At 43.8% G+C, this 19,965-nt stretch overlaps 1 protein-coding gene across 3 annotated transcripts in view; it reads right to left on the bottom strand.

Moving 5' to 3' along the window:
* Window positions 1-1,412: 1,412 nt before the first annotated feature.
* The window catches only part of LOC133130213 (transcription factor COE3-like), a 105,661-nt gene continuing 87,108 nt past the window's right edge, over window positions 1,413-19,965 (bottom strand). For 2 of the 3 annotated variants that reach the window (XM_061244607.1, XM_061244606.1), the window contains exons 12-16: window positions 13,486-13,551; window positions 13,202-13,373; window positions 10,992-11,174; window positions 9,358-9,447; window positions 1,413-5,681 (exon numbers count right to left, since the gene is read on the bottom strand). In XM_061244607.1, the coding sequence (XP_061100591.1) occupies window positions 5,650-5,681; window positions 9,358-9,447; window positions 10,992-11,174; window positions 13,202-13,373; window positions 13,486-13,551 (543 nt within the window). In that variant the 3' untranslated portion in view covers window positions 1,413-5,649. The remainder of the gene's footprint in view (window positions 5,682-9,357; window positions 9,448-10,991; window positions 11,175-13,201; window positions 13,374-13,485; window positions 13,552-19,965) is intronic. The other variant, XM_061244608.1, reaches the window with a different exon arrangement.

Here is a 19,965-nt window from a genome sequence, read left to right on the forward strand (position 1 = left end):
GCTTGATATGGTTTGACCAGCTACCAGCTGTTTCAAAACATAGCTTCAGCTGGTCATACCATGTTGAGTATAGAGTTGATCTAACTGGTCAACCAGCTACCAGCAGTTTCAAAACATAGATTGAGCTGTTTTTTTGCAAAAGATTGTTTGCTTTTTTCAGCAGGGCAGTGCTGCAGACAGCACTGTTCTATTGTAACACAGAGCTTTACCAATCCACTGTAGTCCATTTGTAAGTATCTCAGGACCCTGTAGGAACTAAACATGCCATATCCCTGCTATGATTGTCCCAAGTGCATTTGTGACCAGCCCTCGTTTTATTCAGGTTGAGGTATGTTTGAGGTACCATTAAGGGAAAAGCAAATGGGCAAGGAACCTTCAAGCACTGTGTTTGAAGGCTCCTGTGTGTGTCACACATACACACACACACACACACACACACACACACACACACACACATAGCATATGCATGTATATGATATATTTGTAATTGTATAAAGTTTAGTGGTTCAATATTCAGTTTGAATACTGGAAATGAGGAAGACACAAGAGGACTGAAATCTCCAAGGGAAAAAGTAATAATCATTGGCCCATTTTGCTTTCATCACATTAAAATCAGTTAATGATGGCCCATTTCAATCCAGCGCACTTGTAATGAACACAAGCTTGAGTTTTATTGTTTACTTCACGTTGTCAAAAATTTGCACACTAGCACTTTTAAAAAGATAACATTTTCTTGAACTTATTTCTTTTCTTGAATTGTTATAAAAGACTCTCCTGGGTTGAATAACTTGCTCAGCATTCTGATTGCCGCGATGCAGAGTTGTGATGTTGGAAGCAGAGCTGTGCTGTTCCTGCAGTTTTCCCTGGGAGTAATCCAGGAAAAGCCGTAATAAAGGCAACACTAATCTGGAGCTGCTGAGCAATGGCTGACAGTCCGTTTCCTGTGGCGTCCAATTCACCTCCCACTGACAGCCAAACGTAAAATGAGGAAATTGAGGGTTGGGTTCTGGGGCCTCTCTGTTCCATGTCCTACATGATCTGACCTGGGTTTGGACACAGACAGGAAACAGAGGTAACTATGAATCAATCTACTTGAACTTTCTATATCACTCCCTGACTTTGAGTAAAAACTGTAAGTTACAGGGATGGGTCATGGGTTTAAATTACTTCCACAAGTGCATGTATTTTCCATGATTATTTGCATGTATCTTCAGTTTTAAAATTCATTTTTCTTCCTCTTCCTTTTGTTTCATTGGGGTTTGAGCAGCTTTGTGATGTAGAATAAAATCATTTTCAATAAAATTCATATTTCATCTGTATAAATTACTGTTGTTTCCAATGAACCTCTGAAAGGCAAGGTTACGCAAACGCAGTTGAGAATAAAATCTACACAAGAGGGATTTTCAAGCCAAATGTCATCTTTATTAGTCTGCATCTGTACAAAAAAGCACTGGGTCACAGAGAAGCATGCATCTATTTACAGCATGGTCATAGTCAGAAAAAGAAAAAGCAACAGACATCACCCCCCTTCCTTCACATTTGTTAAAGAAGTTAATTAAACATTGTGCTTTGATATACTTCAATGATACAATATTCTATACTTTATAAATATGCAGTCCTCCCATCCAAGCATGTTTACATTTCAGTAACATTTCAAAAAACATTTGGGAAAAATACATTCTGCAGCTGCAAATCCTCCAAAAGCAATGGCTACGTTGCCAATCTACAATTATGAAACAGAAAAACCATCCAACAAATTTGAAACCACAATAAACAGCTGGAATGTAGTCAATGGGTGGGAATGACCGGAAGAACTGAATTTAATTCTGCAGAGAGAACATTATTGTAAATGGATTTTAAAAACAACATTGAACATAGCTTTTCTGTGGTAAGTAAAATCTATGTGAGAATGAAGAGTACTCTAAAAATTAATGGAGATTCCATTGCATAAACAAAGCAATTCCCCAACTTCTTATTTACCATTAGCCAGCACAGTATAAGGCATTTACTGTACACAATGATGATATTCAGACATTTTGCGATTCTCAAGCCCCTGGTGTCATTTATAAGCCAGCAGTATATCTCCTTTGCATTTCTTTTCATAATTGTGTTTACTTGGTTGATTTTTCTTTATTTTTAAAAGTCAAAGACAATTTATCCGTAAATCAAAAAGGTGGAGGTGGTGGATTCTAAATGAATACACAGATTACAGTTGAATTTCGGTTCCCGCAATTTGTAACACGATGTACACATACCAATTAATTGAAGATTTGACTGCTGACTGAATGCTGAAATGAAATATATAGCCTGACTCCCTTCAGGTTTCTTACAGCTTTTTTGTACTATAAATGTTCTCAGTCTAGATTCTAGGGCAACCATTCCATAGCAACTGATTCTATGGACTAGGTCAATAGTGAAGAACTCTTACAATTGTTATGACCAAACTACTGACTGATTTCAATGACATATCATGTATATCATGCTGCTGTGGAATCATTTCCATTCCATTTCTTCTTATTCCCTGACATATTCATAAATGGATGAGCTATTGTTTTCTGTACAGCCTATGTATATACTACCTTCCATTTACATATACACAAGCAGTGTACATATGAAGTGCATCATTTCATGCATTTGATTGTAATGCACACCAAGACAATGTATTCTGTATGTCTTAATGTATTACTAATCCACATGTGTATGCACTCACACCAAAAATTGTGTACACGTTCAAGCCCATATACACTCATGCACAACACACACACACTCTCTCTTGCGCCCTCTCTCTCTCTCTGATCGTCCCTGTTCCAGGCTCAGCCATTGTCACATCCCAGTAGATTTGGTCCCTGGGTATGTTTGTCATCCATTTGTAAATCTGCACTGTGCACATAGACTGGATTTCATATTTGTACCTAACAATGGAATCCAAAATGACTCTCCACAGCAGCATGGATGACATTATTATTATTTTTTTAAAAGCATCATTTCCTTTTGTTCCTCAAACTTCAACCTGTTTTCATTGTTTCTAATGGCATTTTTAAGAATGAGTATGAATCATGAAAATGCAGCATGTATATATGGTGAGCTGTAAGGCATCAATTTATATACATTTTGTTTTTATTTTACAAGTACTCCGCAAAGTGTGTGGCGTGAACCTCAATTGCATTACAGTGATACAAATTGCATAACTAAATGATACATTTATGTACACTGACGATGGAAACAAGAACAATACAATTGATGGAAATTTCTGCTGGTTAGAGCGGACACTACATTTCCCATGAGTCTCCATCTTAGAAGCACTGGGCATGAACAAAACATACAGTACTGGAACTATGTTTACTATAAGCAGGTGCATTACACTGCTCATCATTGGTCAAGAGGCAGAGATACCGGCATGACTTGTGATTAAAATACAACATCGTTCACCAATCAGCACAGGGCAAGGACAAGGGTGCATTTCAAATAACTTCAAATGAGAAAGAGGAATGATCAATATTGTTAATTTTAGAAATGTTCTCTGGAAAATTTACACATGAAAGGTAAAGTACTTTCAAACGAAAGATGGAAATATTTGTTTATATTGTAACTGTACATGATTTTTAAATTTTTTGATTTATTTTTTTTTTTTGCTTGCTAAGATGCAACGCTCTCATAGGTGTTCCAACTAATATAGTGCATTAGTAAATAACTATGATTATACACCCTTCACAATTATACACAGAGGACAAAGGAAAGGGAAGGGGGAAATTGTATACAAAAAAGATATAGGAATGCATTTTATACAAAAGTGGAGGAACTGCTTCCTGCTTTGAAAAACAGGGTGGTTTTACCAATTCTATCTTTTAACTGTTACAAAAGTGTTTTTTCTCATAGGTCTTTTTTGTTTTTGTACAGTATCTAAAAAGTATGAAGACATCAAATGTGTTTATATATTTTTTCCTCACTATTACCCAAGCCTATATCACCAAAAACAAACAAAATAAATCAAAACATACAAAATACAAAAAGCACAATAAGATGATGGATATTAAATCTGGTACCTAAATGTGGTTAAAACTGCAGCAAACGTTCCTTGTGTTTATCCTACAGATGGCCAAATATGGGAAAGCTAATCTGAACATGTTTCATCTCCCTAATCTATTGGCCCAACACAGACAAAGGCAAACATTGTTATTATCATTATTGTTTTGAAGAATTGGAACTGAAGTCCATGAAGAAATGTTGGCACACTTCTGTGTTGGCATGTGACTTTGTCTCCTATCTGCTATGCTCCTATGAAAAAGTATGCTTTAATATGTTAAACTAGAAAAATAAAAGTAAAAAGTACATTTACATATATGTCAACACGCCATATACAGAAAATATATAATTCACTGCCACTTCTAATATATGTGATTTATGCAAATATTGTCTTTTGTAATTTTACATTGCATGCTACAGCATATGCATGCAATGATGTGACATCAAAGTGTCAACAATTTATATATTTTCAATATATTACGTGGATTCTGACATTTATTAAATATGTATTCCTTATTTTTATATATTTCTTATAATATTTCAACATATATATTAACATTACTTTTTCGTATGAGGTTACCTCAGTTCCCAAAGTTCCTCAGAGATTAGGCCAAGCTCAGATTTCACTCATTTGGACTCACTGACGGAGTTGTTTGTAGATTTATGTGTATCTGACCTGATCTGTGATTTCATGTATCATGTTACTATGGTGAACATTCCTCATCCTGAGCCTGACAGCAAATTCAGCCAGTCTGTCATGCGGGGATTAGGATCAGTGTGTTCTCCATACACTTAATCGACGATGGATTGAACTGTGACAGAATCGGTAGAAACTGGCAGGAGGAATGGTATCGGACATCCATCCATTCTCTGGGGCTGGTCAGGCACCCATTTTACATTAATGGCTTAGTTATTATTAAGTGACCAATCATAGAGGCAACTGCTCGGATTTCATTGGGTTGGGGCAATACATATTACTGATTTTATGGGCGTCATCTGCACAAAACCCAGGAGAATCTCAAACTTTTCATTTGCAGTGCTGCAGTTTCTAATGCCTTGCCCAAGTCTGTGAATTTTAAATCTGTAGACTTTCTTTGTTTAAAGAAGGAAAAAGACAAGTCAGACAGCATCACAAAATGGAAACACTGAATAGCTGGTATAAAAAGCTTGTAAAAAGTTATTCATTTATCAACCAGAGGCAATCCTACTCCTTTTGAGCAAGAGGGATATATTATTTATAGGTTCCCCCAATAATATCACACCTCTTGGTTAATTTCCCATGATTCCACCTTGGGGCAGTGCATGTAAATATTTTGAATGTTGAATGGCATTTTTGTGGAGACCTGGGCAGTCACAGTTATCTTTGCTGTGAGAAAAAAGGGCAGGAGTGTGTGTGCAGACAACACCAACATGGAAACAGGGAAGGTCACTGCCAGAGCATGTACATGTGTGTTTGGGGTGGGGGTGTGGGGATCACCCTACTGCATTCCAGGAGCACAGAGACACCGTGGTTCCTCCACGGGAGCGAGGACCTCTGAGAAGTTACGGTCTGGGGACTTCTGGGCCAGTGAAGGCGAAGTCCATCTTCTGGAAGAATGTGGAGGGGGGCAGGGAAGGAGCCATCATTCACATAGGGGGGACTATGAGACCAGCCATGGCTGCAAGACATTGAGAAGAACAAACTGAACATCAGAACATAATGTTGAGAAGAACAGACTGAACATCAGAACATAATGTTGAGAAGAACAGATTGAAAATCAGAACACAATGTTGAGAAGAACAGACTGAACACCAGAACATAATGTTGAGGAGAACCAACTGAACATCAAAACATAATGTTGAGAAGAACAGATTGTACATCAGAACATAATGTTGAGAAGAACAGACTGAACACCAGAACATAATGTTGAGAAGAACAGACTGAACACCAGAACATAATGTTGAGAAGAACAGACTGAACATCAGAACATAATGTTGAGAAGAACAGACTGAACACCAGAATATAATGTTGAGAAGAACAGACTGAACATCAGAACATAGTGTTGAGAAGAACAGACTGAACACCAGAACATAATGTTGAGAAGAACAGACTGAACATCAGAACAAAATGTTGAGAAGAACAGACTGAACACCAGAACATAATGTTGAGAAGAACAGACTGAACATCAGAACATAATGTTGAGAAGAACAGACTGAACACCAGAACATAATGTTGAGAAGAACAGACTGAACACCAGAACATAATGTTGAGAAGAACAGACTGAACATCAGAACATAATGTTGAGAAGAACAGACTGAACACCAGAACATAATGTTGAGAAGAACAGACTGAACACCAGAACATAATGTTGAGAAGAACAGACTGAACATCAGAACATAATGTTGAGAAGAACAGACTGAACACCAGAACATAATGTTGAGAAGAACAGACTGAACACCAGAACATAATGTTGAGAAGAACAGACTGAACACCAGAACATAATGTTGAGAAGAATAGACTGAACACCAGAACATAAGGTTGAGAAGAACAGACTGAACACCAGAACATAATGTTGAGAAGAACAGACTGAACATCAGAACAAAATGTTGAGATGCTTTCTTTGTTTTAGACACAGTACCACTGCATGTGAACTGAATATAGGGCTTTGACAGATATGACCATATCATCTGAATGCCAGGGGATTCAAATGCTTTGTACAATACAGAAAAATAAAATATGACCACATTGAGGAGTGAAAGTAAAAGTTGGACGACTGAGGAACTTTTGAATTGCTGATGAAATGTGGAGGTTGTATCAATGATTCATATGGATATGTTGTGCAATCAATCCCCAATGAGCACTCGAAGGTCTATTGAATAATAAGATTTTATATAAGTATTTATAGTACTTTATTTCAATGGACTCTGGAAGCAGTTGGCGCCCATAGACCTGCATGCAAAATTTAAGGGATGCTAAAGAGCTGGCATCATCCAGAAAAGAAAATTACGCCAAACCTAAAATAACATCAACATTAGAAAATTAGCAGCATCACAAAAATTGAAATGATATGATGTGAATTAAATGATCTCTGCTTTCTTTGTTACTAACTCCACACAGACCCATGTTGCTACAATTGGAACAAACCAAAGACACCACACATATGGTATTGTTTGAGGAAGTATGCATGAAGCAAATTTTATGCTAGTGTAGGTACTGTACTTTAACAAAAAGTGATTTAATTACAGCTATCAATGCTTTCCTTTGAACCGATTCAAATAAGATTACTATTTTGATGATAAGATAATTTTGAACCATGTACTGTAAATACGATTTGATACCACTGTTTAATCAAAGAAATGTAAGCACTGCTACACACTGAAGTGAACTAAAATATATTTTTGCCTAGGGAATGCAGATGGGAGAGGACCTGTGTTGAAGCTGCAGAAACTGAAATGGACATTTTGTGGAAAACACACTAACATACAATAAGGGAGCTTGTCCTTCTACTGCTGTCTTTTGCATGGGCTTGCAACAATAAGCATAACCATGTGAAAGCTGAACACAGAATTACGTTTGAGGATCAGAGAGGCTCATGGTGAATGCACTGCCCAGACAAATAAATTGACACATATTCAGTGTTATTCTGTGGTACATTTATATATGAAATGGAAGAGGTGCCTAAGCATAACAGATATGTTTATCATCAGTTTAACTTTAGAGTGTGCCTGTGCACAGTACTTTAATATGACAGTGAAGAATGCATAGAACTAATGAGAAATGTATCAATGAGAAATCATTTTCTAATTAAAAAGAATTTGTAAGTCATACAAGTAATCGATTAGTGAACGAATGGCCAAAAACTGATATCATCCCTAATTTGATAATGCTTATTTTGTTTGCTTATTTCGACTTTGTTTGTTAACACAAAAGGGTTCATATTTTCCAGAAATTTTTGCTTGTTGAAATACCAGAAATAAACCACATCACTGATAGGACATACCAGTCACCATAAAAATCCAGTAGTGGTATTTAAAAGTGACAAGTGCACAAAAAAGATACAAGCACATAACTTAACACTACAAAGGCCAACACATAGAGACAAATATAGAGCAACAACATGAGAAATTTAGATTTCAAATGAAAATTACCCCTACACTGTAAATACAAGGAAGGGGATTAATAATTTTGGTTATACAAATGATTTCTAACTCTGCAGGGATAACAGCTCCAACACATTTGATGTTTTTTCAACCATAGCATGGGGAATTTGAACAAAATTATTTGACTACCTTTACAATTCTTTAATCAAATTCAAAGTTAATCAAAACTTTAAATATGAAAAATAACACACCCCACAGCACAATCTGGCCTTACTCACATTAAATTGTGAACTACACAATACTAAAAGTAACAAACAAATTTAGTAAAACACTAAATTGTCACTAAGGTGTAAAATGAGCTGTCCATTAAGAATGACCAAATGCCATTTCTGCCTCTGCCCATTCCTTAGAATTGACTGGCCTACACTCATAGCAGCAGAACCGAGAAGCCCATTTATTGCAGCCGACGCAAAAAATATTTTTTCTGTGTGACATGTGGCCACTAGATACAAACAAATATTTTCACTCTATTTGTCAGTCTGTTCCTCTGCTGGAACATCTTTATTCCACTCGTTGTTGTTAGTAGACTTAATATTATTATTCACAACTCCCCAATGCCTCGTAAGAGAGACCTGGAGGATGGCAGAAGACATTCCGGGTGTTCATTTAGAAAGAGTTCCTCGACCTTTGAATATGAACCCGTGTCCTCACTTTAATCTGTATTTCCAGCAAATGACTTTGGGACAAACACCAAGTCCATTGCATGTGTTCAATCTTCTTTGTATTTGTGGTGAGCTGGCTTTTGTAGGGAGTTTTCAGTGGTAAACATAATTTTTGCTGCAAACGTTGGCTGACGGAAACAAGGAAACACGTGTTTGACGTTCAGATAAGAACGGAATGACTCCACCTATAAACGTGAGTACAGGGTTATGGATCAACTTTGACTGAAGCCATTCTTGTATCATACCATGACTCGTCTTTTATCTTGAAGGTCGCTGAACAGTGTGAGTCAGGCACCCAGGCAGAGGGTTTCCTGATGCTTGGTTACACAACCAGCAGAGGACTACAAGGCCCAATATCAAAATAAAGCACCGAAGCCATCAGTCTTTTGACCTGACCGACCTGTGAGGACTAAATGGGAAAAAAGCACAGCCTTGGTGCTCTTATCAAAATTATTTGATTTTAACTGCCTTCATCTACCAACACCCTCGTGGTGGGTGGGACTAAGAGGCAGACAAGGGGCGGGGTGCTCACCCTGTAGGCTGCTCCCATTGGTGCTGGTGCAGGTAGGGGGCGGGGAGGTCTGTGGCCGCACGACGGGGGCGAAGGCGCTCTTCTGTTTGACTGTAGAGATCATATTGACAGGAGAAAATGAGAACATGCCAGCGTTGGTGATGGAGGAGGAAGAGGAGTTAGCGCTGGAGGAGAGAGTGATGGTGGAGGCCCCCAGCGGAGGGCTGGAGGGTATGACTGAAACAGACAGACAGACAGACAGACGTGTCAGTCACCAGGCGTGAGATGAGGCACAGACAGCAAAGGCATGGGCTGTGATTGGACAGAAGGGGGCCTTGGCGGGCCACGTCACATGAACTGATGTCAGCATCGGGCCGAAGTTGATCCATAACCTTTTTCTTTAAGAGCCAAATTTTTTCAGCGATCCCTTCAATCGAGGGGTTCAGTTTTAACATACCAACCTCCTTCCATGTTCATTTTTGAAGTACGCAACAAAAGGTACCATACTTCACAAAAGTGTCTCGATACGGTGAAGCTATATTTTCTGTTTGTATGGTATCATCTTGAAAGACATGAATTGGCCTTGGGAGACAAATTTTGTGTCGTCTGTATTTCAGCTAGCAACCTCGTCATTGAAAATTACAAGCAACAAGATTCTATTTGTATCCAAGCTTTCCATTCAACGGTTTACAACAACCTCATGTACTGTATGGGATGAAGTCAGAATGGAACCATAAATGATATGTTAATATTTTGGAGAGATTGACAAATGTATTTTCTGTGCTTTTATAAATGAATATTTATTCAGAGTATACCGTAAAAACATATCTAATTGTCTTCCCTTGAACAGTAAGAAGAAAATCTATTTAAAATATAAAGCAAACTAAGAACATAAATACACAAAATGGGTACACATTATATCAGATCAGTTCTGCACTGACTAACTAAATGCAATTAGATATCCATGGATATGAATGAAAATGGAGTACTGTGTATTTAGTTTTTATTGCTCATAAGTTTATTTAATTTGAAATCATAATATGAACTTAAAATAATTATATAATCTTGTAAATAAACTGAATAGGAAACGTGCTTTGCCCATGGGTGTGTGTTGCAATGAAGATGTTAAAAAGTTAGTGAAAGGAATGGAAAGGAATGAGAAAATGGATTAGCTGTAGTCAAAGCTGTTCAGGCCTGAAGCAAGTAGACAAGCCCCAACTCTTCCTCTCGTAATCTCCCTAACATGTGCACTCTCAAGCTCTGTGCATGTTTTTGAGCTCAACATCTTGGAAAGACACCATATGCAGCATGCCAAAATAAGAGATGGAGAAAAAGGCCCCCCACCCAAATTCCTCAGAACTTTCCTCAAACAATACTTGGCTGTTGCCTGTAGCAAGGTTTAGTCTGTGAGACAGGATTTCACTGGACCGATATCATTAGACTGAGTGGCACCATATCTGATACGTTTGCCCAGATCTGCTTTTAAAATCAAGCACCGTTCTGTCAGGACAAAACTACTAATTTTACAAAAGCAAAGGAAGCCAGAGGACAGCAGGGCACTGCCAGAGTTCAGCCATAAGCCTCTCACTCCTCTGACCACAGCCAGGTGCTCCTCACAGACGCTGAGCTGAGTTGGCGGCGGTCTCCGGACTTACTTGCGTAGGGGGAGTTGGCGGCGGAGCCGTTGAGGAAGCTGGGTGACCCAGGCACCCCGAGATTGGTCATGCCCGCTCCGTAGCCGTTCATGGTGGAGGTGATGGTGTTGTAGTTGGACTGCTGGGGCGTGGAGCTGGGGGCGTAGCCACGGGGAGACACGCTGTTGGAGTTACGGGAGTAGCCTATGGGAGGAGAAGAGGGGAGGGTGCAGAATGCACGGCGTAAGAGTCGACCACCTCGACCGGCAGAGCAATGTGACAACAAGGACGGAAATTTTTATCTCAGAGACAGTAAATTACATTGCATTATTTCCTAATTGGGCCTTTATGCACAGTGATTTGAAGCATCCAAATGGACACGTTTCCCATTTGCAGCACTACTGTAACATTAGATACACAGCAAAATGTTCAGTGTTAATATAGAGTAGCTTTCACTCCAATGAAGTGCACATTATCCTTACTTGACTCTTCCAGACTCTGTTAGAGTTGAATGAATACTGAGCATTTTATCGAGCACTTCCTGTACTCAGTAAAAGCAACAAAACGACAAAGATACAGCAGCTGGCGAGACACACGATTTGTTCCTGCTTTCCTGCTGTCCCTCTTCCCTAACCGCTGCCTCACAACGACCTATTCCTATTGCGTGGGAATACGGCGGAATGCAGGGTTGGTGGAGGGAGTGGCCCTTCGGAGATCCCCTCCTCCGCTGGCACACGTGTTTCCCATTGCCTGCCCACTCCCTGGGCCTGGGCCAGCTGCCCGTCAGTAACCTCCCCGCTAGGGCTCTTACACCCTCCACCAGGAAACAGAGGAGCTGGGCGGAGCGGATTGGGTGGGCGCGAGTGCTCGTCAACACACCCCTCTCTGCGATTGGACGGGCTCTCGCCTGGGGGAGGGAGCGGTGCTCCAGTGGGGCCGAGTGGGAGGAAGCGGATGAGGGTCGGAGTGGAAAAGCGGATGTAACCCTTAACCCGCATCGAATGAGTCCTCTATTCTGTGTGAGCGTAATGCATCCCACCCTTCATTTCAACAGTTTAAACAATGAGTTTGTTCAAACAGATCGAGGAAGAATCCAAAAACAGTGGAACCAAACAAAAAACCCCAATAATGCTTAAATTACATGGAGGACACAGCATACTGCAATTGCCTGTTACTCTGTGATTGCATGTTCATGACATTCACAAGGAAAGCCACTGAAGACCCAGTGGAGCCATGGGAGATCATATTCAGAAAGATGGCGAGACATCAGAGAAGTACTGTGGGCATCCCTTGTGTGAGCCAGAATTTTCCCCAAATAAATTGCATTCCATTAGCATTCGTGAGGCTAAAACATCAGACGCAGTGTAGCGAGAGGGCACAGCTTTTCACAAAGGCTGCCTCTCACAGTGGGTAGCCACGGCTCCCTGTGGCTCCCCATGATCTCATAGGTTCATGTAGGTGTTTTTCCCCGGCTGATGTTAATGTAAGAAACAGACAGGGGGTCGAAGAGAGGGAAAAGAGAGGGTAAAATTAGACCGGGCTCCGGTTTCACTCATTTGGACTCATTTTGGTAAAGAAATAAGAGCTGGTCAGGTATAGCTCCTAGAGAACTGCATAAATACACACAGCCACACTTTAACAGAAAACAATCTACAGGTTTATGTCCATTACCGAAGGAGGAATGCTTTCCTGGATTTGAACCCACAAAATCCACAGCCCATATTACTATTCCACAGCGTTGCCCGACACTGTGTGATCATTTTTTAACTCTGTGCACAAAGAGACACATGTCCGATTTGAATGCTCCGTACTGCTTCCCAGACAGATATTTGAGGCACAGTGCAATAAATATTCAATGTCAGATGAAAAGGAATTGCTGACACGCGAACGCTAATCACAAATAAGCCAAGAGTCAATACTGGTTTGAGACGTCTGAAGAGAACCAACAACTCTCTGAAGAGCACTGTTGGCACAACGGCCATCGCTTTGATTAGGAGCGACAAGCTTTAGATTTTTACTCCACCCCTAGCGTGAGGAGTGAATGTTTTAGTTGTAATAAGCTGCTTGCATACTTCACTACCAACTGTCACTCTTTGCCTTGTCCCTCATTCCCTCTCCTTTCCCAAAACTTCTGTTTCAAGGTTTATGAAGCTTGGGAAGGAACAGGACCGCCCTGCTTCTGTTTTACCCCATGAGCCCAGTTTTGGGGTTTGAGGGTCACACCCGCTCACCCTGGTCAGCACCTTGCGAGGCCTCGGAGATGTTGACGGCCAGCTGGCTGCCGAAGGAGTTGACCCCCATCATGGAGTGGGCGGAGCCCGTGAGGGAGGGCAGCTGGTTGTGACTGCGGGGGGCGCTGTAGAGGGCCTCCGTCAGGTCAGCCGCCCGCTTCAGTATGATTTCCTGGAGGGAGGGAGAGATTAGGAAAGAGATCAGTAACGTAAAAGTGAGCTGCATTCCTCTTCTTTTGCATTGCCAATTTCCTGTTTCTAAATTGCCCACATGTGTACTGTACCTGGTTGTTGTGGGGCATCCCGTACAGAGCTTCCACCAAATCTGCCGCCCTCTTCAGCAGAACCTCCTAAAATGGCGACAACCACAAAGCATACCCTTGGTGACCCATTCCACACACAGCTCACACAAACACTATCACACAAAAATGTATGGATGAAGTGTCATTAATATATTTCAGCAATGGCCTCTGAACACTTTTTTCAACTTTGAATAAGAAAGAAATTGGTATCCAAAAAGTAAAAAAATGTGATTATAGATCAATAGCAGAATTTTTGTCACTGTGATAGTAGTGAAGCACTTCACAGAGGGAGTCAGAGGATGGTCAGTTTAGGAGCATTGAGGTGAGAACATTTGTGATCTTAAAAGCCCTCAAAAGGTACACCAATTAATAATGGTACACTAACATGAATTCTTTGGTACATTAACATCTCCCCATTGGCCATACAGTTTATAATATATTTACACAAGGAGTAATTCAGAAACTAAAATAAGTAGCAGCACCCACTTCATTTGAGTTTCCTCACCTATATAACAATTGTGGTTCGTTGTGTCACATGGTACCAATGGAGAAAAACAACAATATGGGTGTAAACTATACCTCAGTGATTTTCAAAGTAATTAGTATTCCGCTTTAGTAACACAGTTATAAGCACATTATAATCCTCAGCAATACTTAAGATACTGAATAACCTTGAGGAGAACACCATTACTTAATATTGTTCCGGAGCAGTGCAGTAAATGCATGAGGTGTTCATAAGTCAGAATTTACGCCAGACAGATGCTGAAGTCTAATTAGCGTGTGTGGAGCAGCGCCACTAGGAACCTCTCTACCTGTGATGGTAATGAAGGGGACAGATGTTTGCGCGCACAGCTGTGCCCGAGGACCAGCGCAGACCGCGAGCGAGCCCGCGTCACGGCGCAGCTGCAGAGCACGGGCCCGGCTCCGTCTGCACCTCGATCCAGACCCGCGTGTTCCGCGTCTGCTACACCACGCGGCCCTGAGCCGTGGGAACTCCGGCTGGCTGCAGAAGTTCGGATCGCAGCCTCCGAGTGACTGTTTATTATAGACACGCTGCATCTGTTTATTGAATTTCTCTCTGTCTAATTTATACACCCCCCCCCCCCCATACATCACACATCACCCCCACTGCCTCTCCCCGGCAACCCGGTTCATACCCCGGGGCTGTTTTCTCACCAGACTGGACAGGAAGCGTCCAATCGGATCCGGCGGCTCTGCAGGCCGCAGTGACCCCTCCCTCCTTAACAACGATAACAGAGAAGGGGCTTGTGTACACAGTGCTCGGGCGCTGGAGCGGTCGGGGATGAGGGTTTTAGCGCGCGGCGTAGCACAGCACCGGCGTTTCCGTGGGGCCCTGTGCCACAGCTGAGACTGTGGGAGCCTCTGCTGGAAGTCTCTGGGGTATTGCAGTCTGGCTGCAGAGGAGAGGAGCCATGGTGGCACGGAGAGAGAGGGAGAACGAGAGAGAGAGGGAGAGAGAGAGGGGGGAGAAAGAGAGGGGGAGAGATAGCATGAGTGAGGGAAAGAGAGAGGGAGAGAGAGTGCTCAAGAGAGTGAAAGAAAGAGAGGCCAAAAGAGAGGGAAAGACAGATTGAAGGGTGGGAGATGCGGTGGGAGAGAGAAAATGAGGACCAGTTGTAGGTGGGGAAACAGAAGGGGAAGGAAAGAGAGAGGGAGGGCAAAATCTGGCGAAAGCAATGTGAAAAAGGGGAAATAACGGGAGAAGGTGATGAATTAAGGGAAGAATGATGGTGGGAGGGAGGGAGGGAGGGAAGGAAGGAGGTGTCTCTCCAGCAGAAGTGGTAGCAGGAGCAGCTGGGGGATTGCTACCCCATCATTATCCCATTGTACAAATTACAGGCTTCCCCGAGCGCGACTCTCACAGAGAAAACACCCTCTGATCACGCTTCTCTCCGCCTCGAACCGCCTCACCATGCCGTCTGCCACGGCTCTGCAACCGCTCGCCCGCTCGGCCCCCTGTCCTCTCTCGTCCGTGCGTACGGCGCTCGACGGAGCGGTGTCGAAGCCACGCGCGCTCCACCTCTGATTTCCCACAGTGCGGCCGGGCCTTCATGAATAATGATCTGCCGCATATGGCCCAGTCAGTCAGAAAGCGGGGGCGAATTAGTATGCCGGACCGCGTTGGCGCGTGGAGACAAATCGACGCTTTACACCAGCGAAAGCCCTGGCGGCTCGCTCCCATAGCCTCCAGGCACGCAGAGGACGGGAAGGGTCAGCCTTAACACAAATGGCCTTTTCAGACTAATAAATGATCGTAATATCTGAAGAGGGACAACACACAAAAGACAGCGCTCTCCCCTGCCACTCACGACACCCGCACCCCCCCCACCCCCCCACCCCCCTCATTTGCTTATGCTGTGAGCCAATGGGCTTGTAGTGCTTTGTCTGCGTACCACTTCCTGAAGCACATTGGATCACAGCATCCTCAGATCCAGGCAGTTTGGTCAGGGTGGGGGTGGCGTTTGGTATAGTGCGCACCCTGTGTCACTAAGGCAGGACCCCGTTGACTTGGGTGTCCAGGAGAAACCTGAGCCTGACCCTCACCTGCTTTTACACGTGTGTGTAGGTCCTGTGTGTGCGTGCTTGCATGTGTGCGTGGTTGCGTGTGTGTATGCTTGTATGTGTGCGTGGTTGCGTGTGTACATGTGTGTCTGTGTGTGCTTGCCTGTGTACATATTTATGTATGCACGTGTCTGTGTGTCTGTGTTGGCATGAGTGTGTGTGTCTATTTGTGAGTGTGTGTGTATGTGTGTGTGTGTGTTCGTTTGTGCGTTCATGCACGCTTGCAAGTGTGCGCACGTATGCGTGTGTGTAGTGACATGCTTGCATGTGTGTGCATACACATGTCTGCGTGTGTCGTGTTGTGCCATCTGTCTATCTCAGACCTGTGTCCTGCCTCTGTCCCTGTCTGCAGTCTGCTCACCCCGTCGCCCTGCTCCAACCCCACCGCTCCTCCCAGGCCAGCCCCGCACCTCCAGACTGGTGTGGCAGGGACAGGGGCACATTCCCGCGTGCTGTACCCGTACCCTGCTGTCCGCCGCGGACGGCCAATCTGTTACGAGCCTGGCCCTGCCAGCGTCCCCCTTCCCCTCCCCGCTCCCCCCAGGCCTTCCCAGAGTTCATTAATCTCCATTATAAAACAGAAGTTAGTTAATGTGTGACTCCCCGCCTCGGGCCCCACTCCTCGGCCCGTGCCACTGAAGGCATGTTTGTGTTCTGTGTGAGCGACTGCCTCTTATTTCACCTCCATTACACACTGACAGCCGGCCAGCCCCCACCACAGGGAGGGGATGCTGAGGAAGAGCCGCTTTGATCTCACTGTCATCCGTGCCTTAGAGAGAGAGTGTGAGTGTGTGTATGTGTGTGTGTCTGTGTGTCTGTGCGTGTTTGTAATTGTGTGCGTGTGTTAATGGTAATGGTGCATTTATATAGCCCTTTTATCCAAAGCGTTTTACAATTCATGCCTCTCATTCACCCAATCACACACACACTCACACACCAACGGCAATAGGCTGCCATGCAGGGCACCAATCAGCTCGTTAGGAGCAATTGGGGGTTAGATGTCTTGCTCAGGGACACTTCCAACTGCCAAATGACTGCTCTTATCTCTTGAGCTAATGTCGCCCCACACACATGTGTGTGTATGTGTTAGTGTGTGTGTGTGTGTGTGTGTGTGCATCATGTTCTAAATTACTATCGCCTATAAGTCTATTAACAAACCATATGAAAGAATATAAAAAAACTATTTGAGAAGTGCCGCAGCGAAAACCGCACTCACACCAACAGTCCTCTGGAAGATTCTGGATGCGCTCAGCTGCCTGTAATCTGGCCTCATAGCCAGAGCTCCACAGCGCAGGTCATTGGCCACAGGGCCTGGCCCACCAAACGCGGGAACAGCACCAGCCCAGCGGCACGCCCGCGCATCGCCCCGAGGCTGCCCGCGGCGGCGAAACAAAGCAAAGACACGGCTGACTCGTTTCACACAGCGGCCCGGGCGGATCTGCGGCCTGACAGGCAGCGGGGTGTGGGCGAGGTAAAGCCCCCTCGGTAGGGGGGCATCAGCGCTGGGGTCAGCCCTTCTGCCCCCCGCCTGCCTGCCTGTGAGCTGAGGGACGCAGCCATCGGATTCCTGTCAGACTAAGTGCCAGCAATCAGCGCCCCGGCGCTTTCGCGGCACCGAATCGATACCGCCATACCGCGACTCCCCGTTAGCGCCATTAATCCTTATCACCGCGCCACACCTGGAAGCAGCGAGGGGACAGGGCCAGGGTTGAACCCGGTCGCGTGCCCGGCTGCGGGGCGGCCCTGTGGGAGCAGAGCGCCGGTGCCGTCACCACGGCCGCACCGCTGAAACAGAGGCTAGCGCAAAACGCATTCATTTCCAGGACTCCATTTTCATTGTTCTATTCCAAACAAGCTCACTACCAAAATGATTTGCGAGGGATTGGCTTGTTTCCTGACTGAGAATAGAATATGCAGAGGGAATGTTAACGGATTTATGCCCTGCTCCCACAAGCAAACATCCTTATCTGCGGTTTAAGAGGAAACCTATGGAGCATCAACATCTTATGATAAAATTTCAGACGGTAGTTGCACAGTCAGGGCAGTGAGCCACAAAAAGCCCAGAGACTATAAATATTGACATCAAATTTCTACAGTATCACTGCTGCCGAGTACTCGACAGAGGAGGACAAGGAGCGGTAGCGTACGTTGCACTGCAATCATTCTGAAAGCCTCCAAAAACTGTCCAGCTACTCTGCGATACACCCCGCTTACAGAAAAGGCAAAGCAGAAAATCCATAAATCTCACATTGAGCAAGCATGTTTAGTCAATTCCTGTAATGTAAAAGCATTCATTACATCAGAGCTTAAACTCGGCTTGAATATCACATTTATTCATCGTGAAAAGTGTTGCTTTGGGCAATAAAACGGGAGCAGGATGGTCAACGGGAGTGTGATTCCAGTTTAAAAGAAAAGTTACATCTCAGCTCTGTGCAGTTATGATGACATTTATCTCGTAGAAGTCCCGGGTAATTTTTTTTGCTGATGAGATCTCCTCTCATAAAAACTGCATATTAAAACCCCAGGGACGTAATGAAACACAATGAAGAATACAGAATAAGTCTCTCAGTGCTCCGCGAAATACCGCACTGTCGAGTGAGTAAGAGCGCCAGGAAAACTAACCTTTTCTTTCAGATTGCCAATCTGGCCTCCAGTCTCCAAAATAAAAGCCCAAAAGGCATAAACGCACTCAGAAATTCAGCTTCGAGATGTCCAGGATTGATAGCACAGTGTGTCCGCTGTGCACGAGGGCTCTCTGGCCCGAACCAAAGCACGAATGCAGGAGAGAAAGGTCATCCTTTTATCAACACAGGGTGCACCGCTGCATGGGAGTACATTGCAACCAGGAAAAGAGCAGCCATAGGGACATTTTGATGCAATTCTCTCTCTTTTTCTCTTTCTCTCTCATGTCTGCTACAAATTTTTGTTTTTCTTTCTTGTTGCATAGACACAGGAAAAAAAAATGCATTCAAGATTTTTACTTGTACATCACTACGGGAGCTGTTTTAAAACTTTTGTAAATATTGGGTGGTTCACGTTAACTCTTTACTAATCTATGAAACATAAAACTCCTTCTGGCCTTTAGCATTAATTGGTGTGTACTTCGCAAATACACTTCATAGTCTAGGAATTATAAAAACCTTTTTAAAATTGAATAACTTTTTGGGCTTTTGAATGACACACCTAGCCAAGGTGCTCGTTGTCATATCTCCCCTTCCGGACACATTCTAAACAGGCAGAGATCAGCAGCCCAGCAGGCCATAGCTGGCTACAGCCTCTCGGAGCCAGGGAGAGCTCAGTCAGCAGCTGCTGCCCTCTAATGCCACGGCTGCATGCCACAGCCTGCACAGAAAAGGAGGCTGTAGTGTCAGATACGACTACACATTCGAAATTGAGAGAAGGGTTGGGGGAAAAAAGATAATAGAGATAGACGTCACACAACTCTATTAATCTCTCCACCACAGCACATATAGATGGCGCTTTTATGCCAGTGCTTACTTAAGGTACCAAAAGGGGGCACTGTGCCTACCAATCAGTGCATGTTCCAAGCACTTACGAGGTGCCACGGAAGCCAAAATCCCACATGCCTTTGTTTTGTGCTCATACTTTCCCCTTCCTTTTCCAGTAGCTCAGTTAATGGCTCAGCTACCCCGCACCTCCAACACTAAGAGACCAGATCAGCTGACCTAGGAGACCGGGCCAGCCGACATGTCCCTTAACAATGATGAATCACTGGCTGGCCGCATGCCCCAAATGCAATCAGCCTTCCCAGACGGCACACCCCATCCCCCCCACCCCCACCCTGCCGACCCTCACTCCCTCAACCAACCACGGAGAGGAGGAGGAGGAGCCGAGACGACTGCACCTCCGGTGCTTTAC

This window comes from Conger conger, chromosome 6, assembly GCF_963514075.1.
Source record: "Conger conger chromosome 6, fConCon1.1, whole genome shotgun sequence".
NCBI lineage: Eukaryota > Metazoa > Chordata > Actinopteri > Anguilliformes > Congridae > Conger > Conger conger.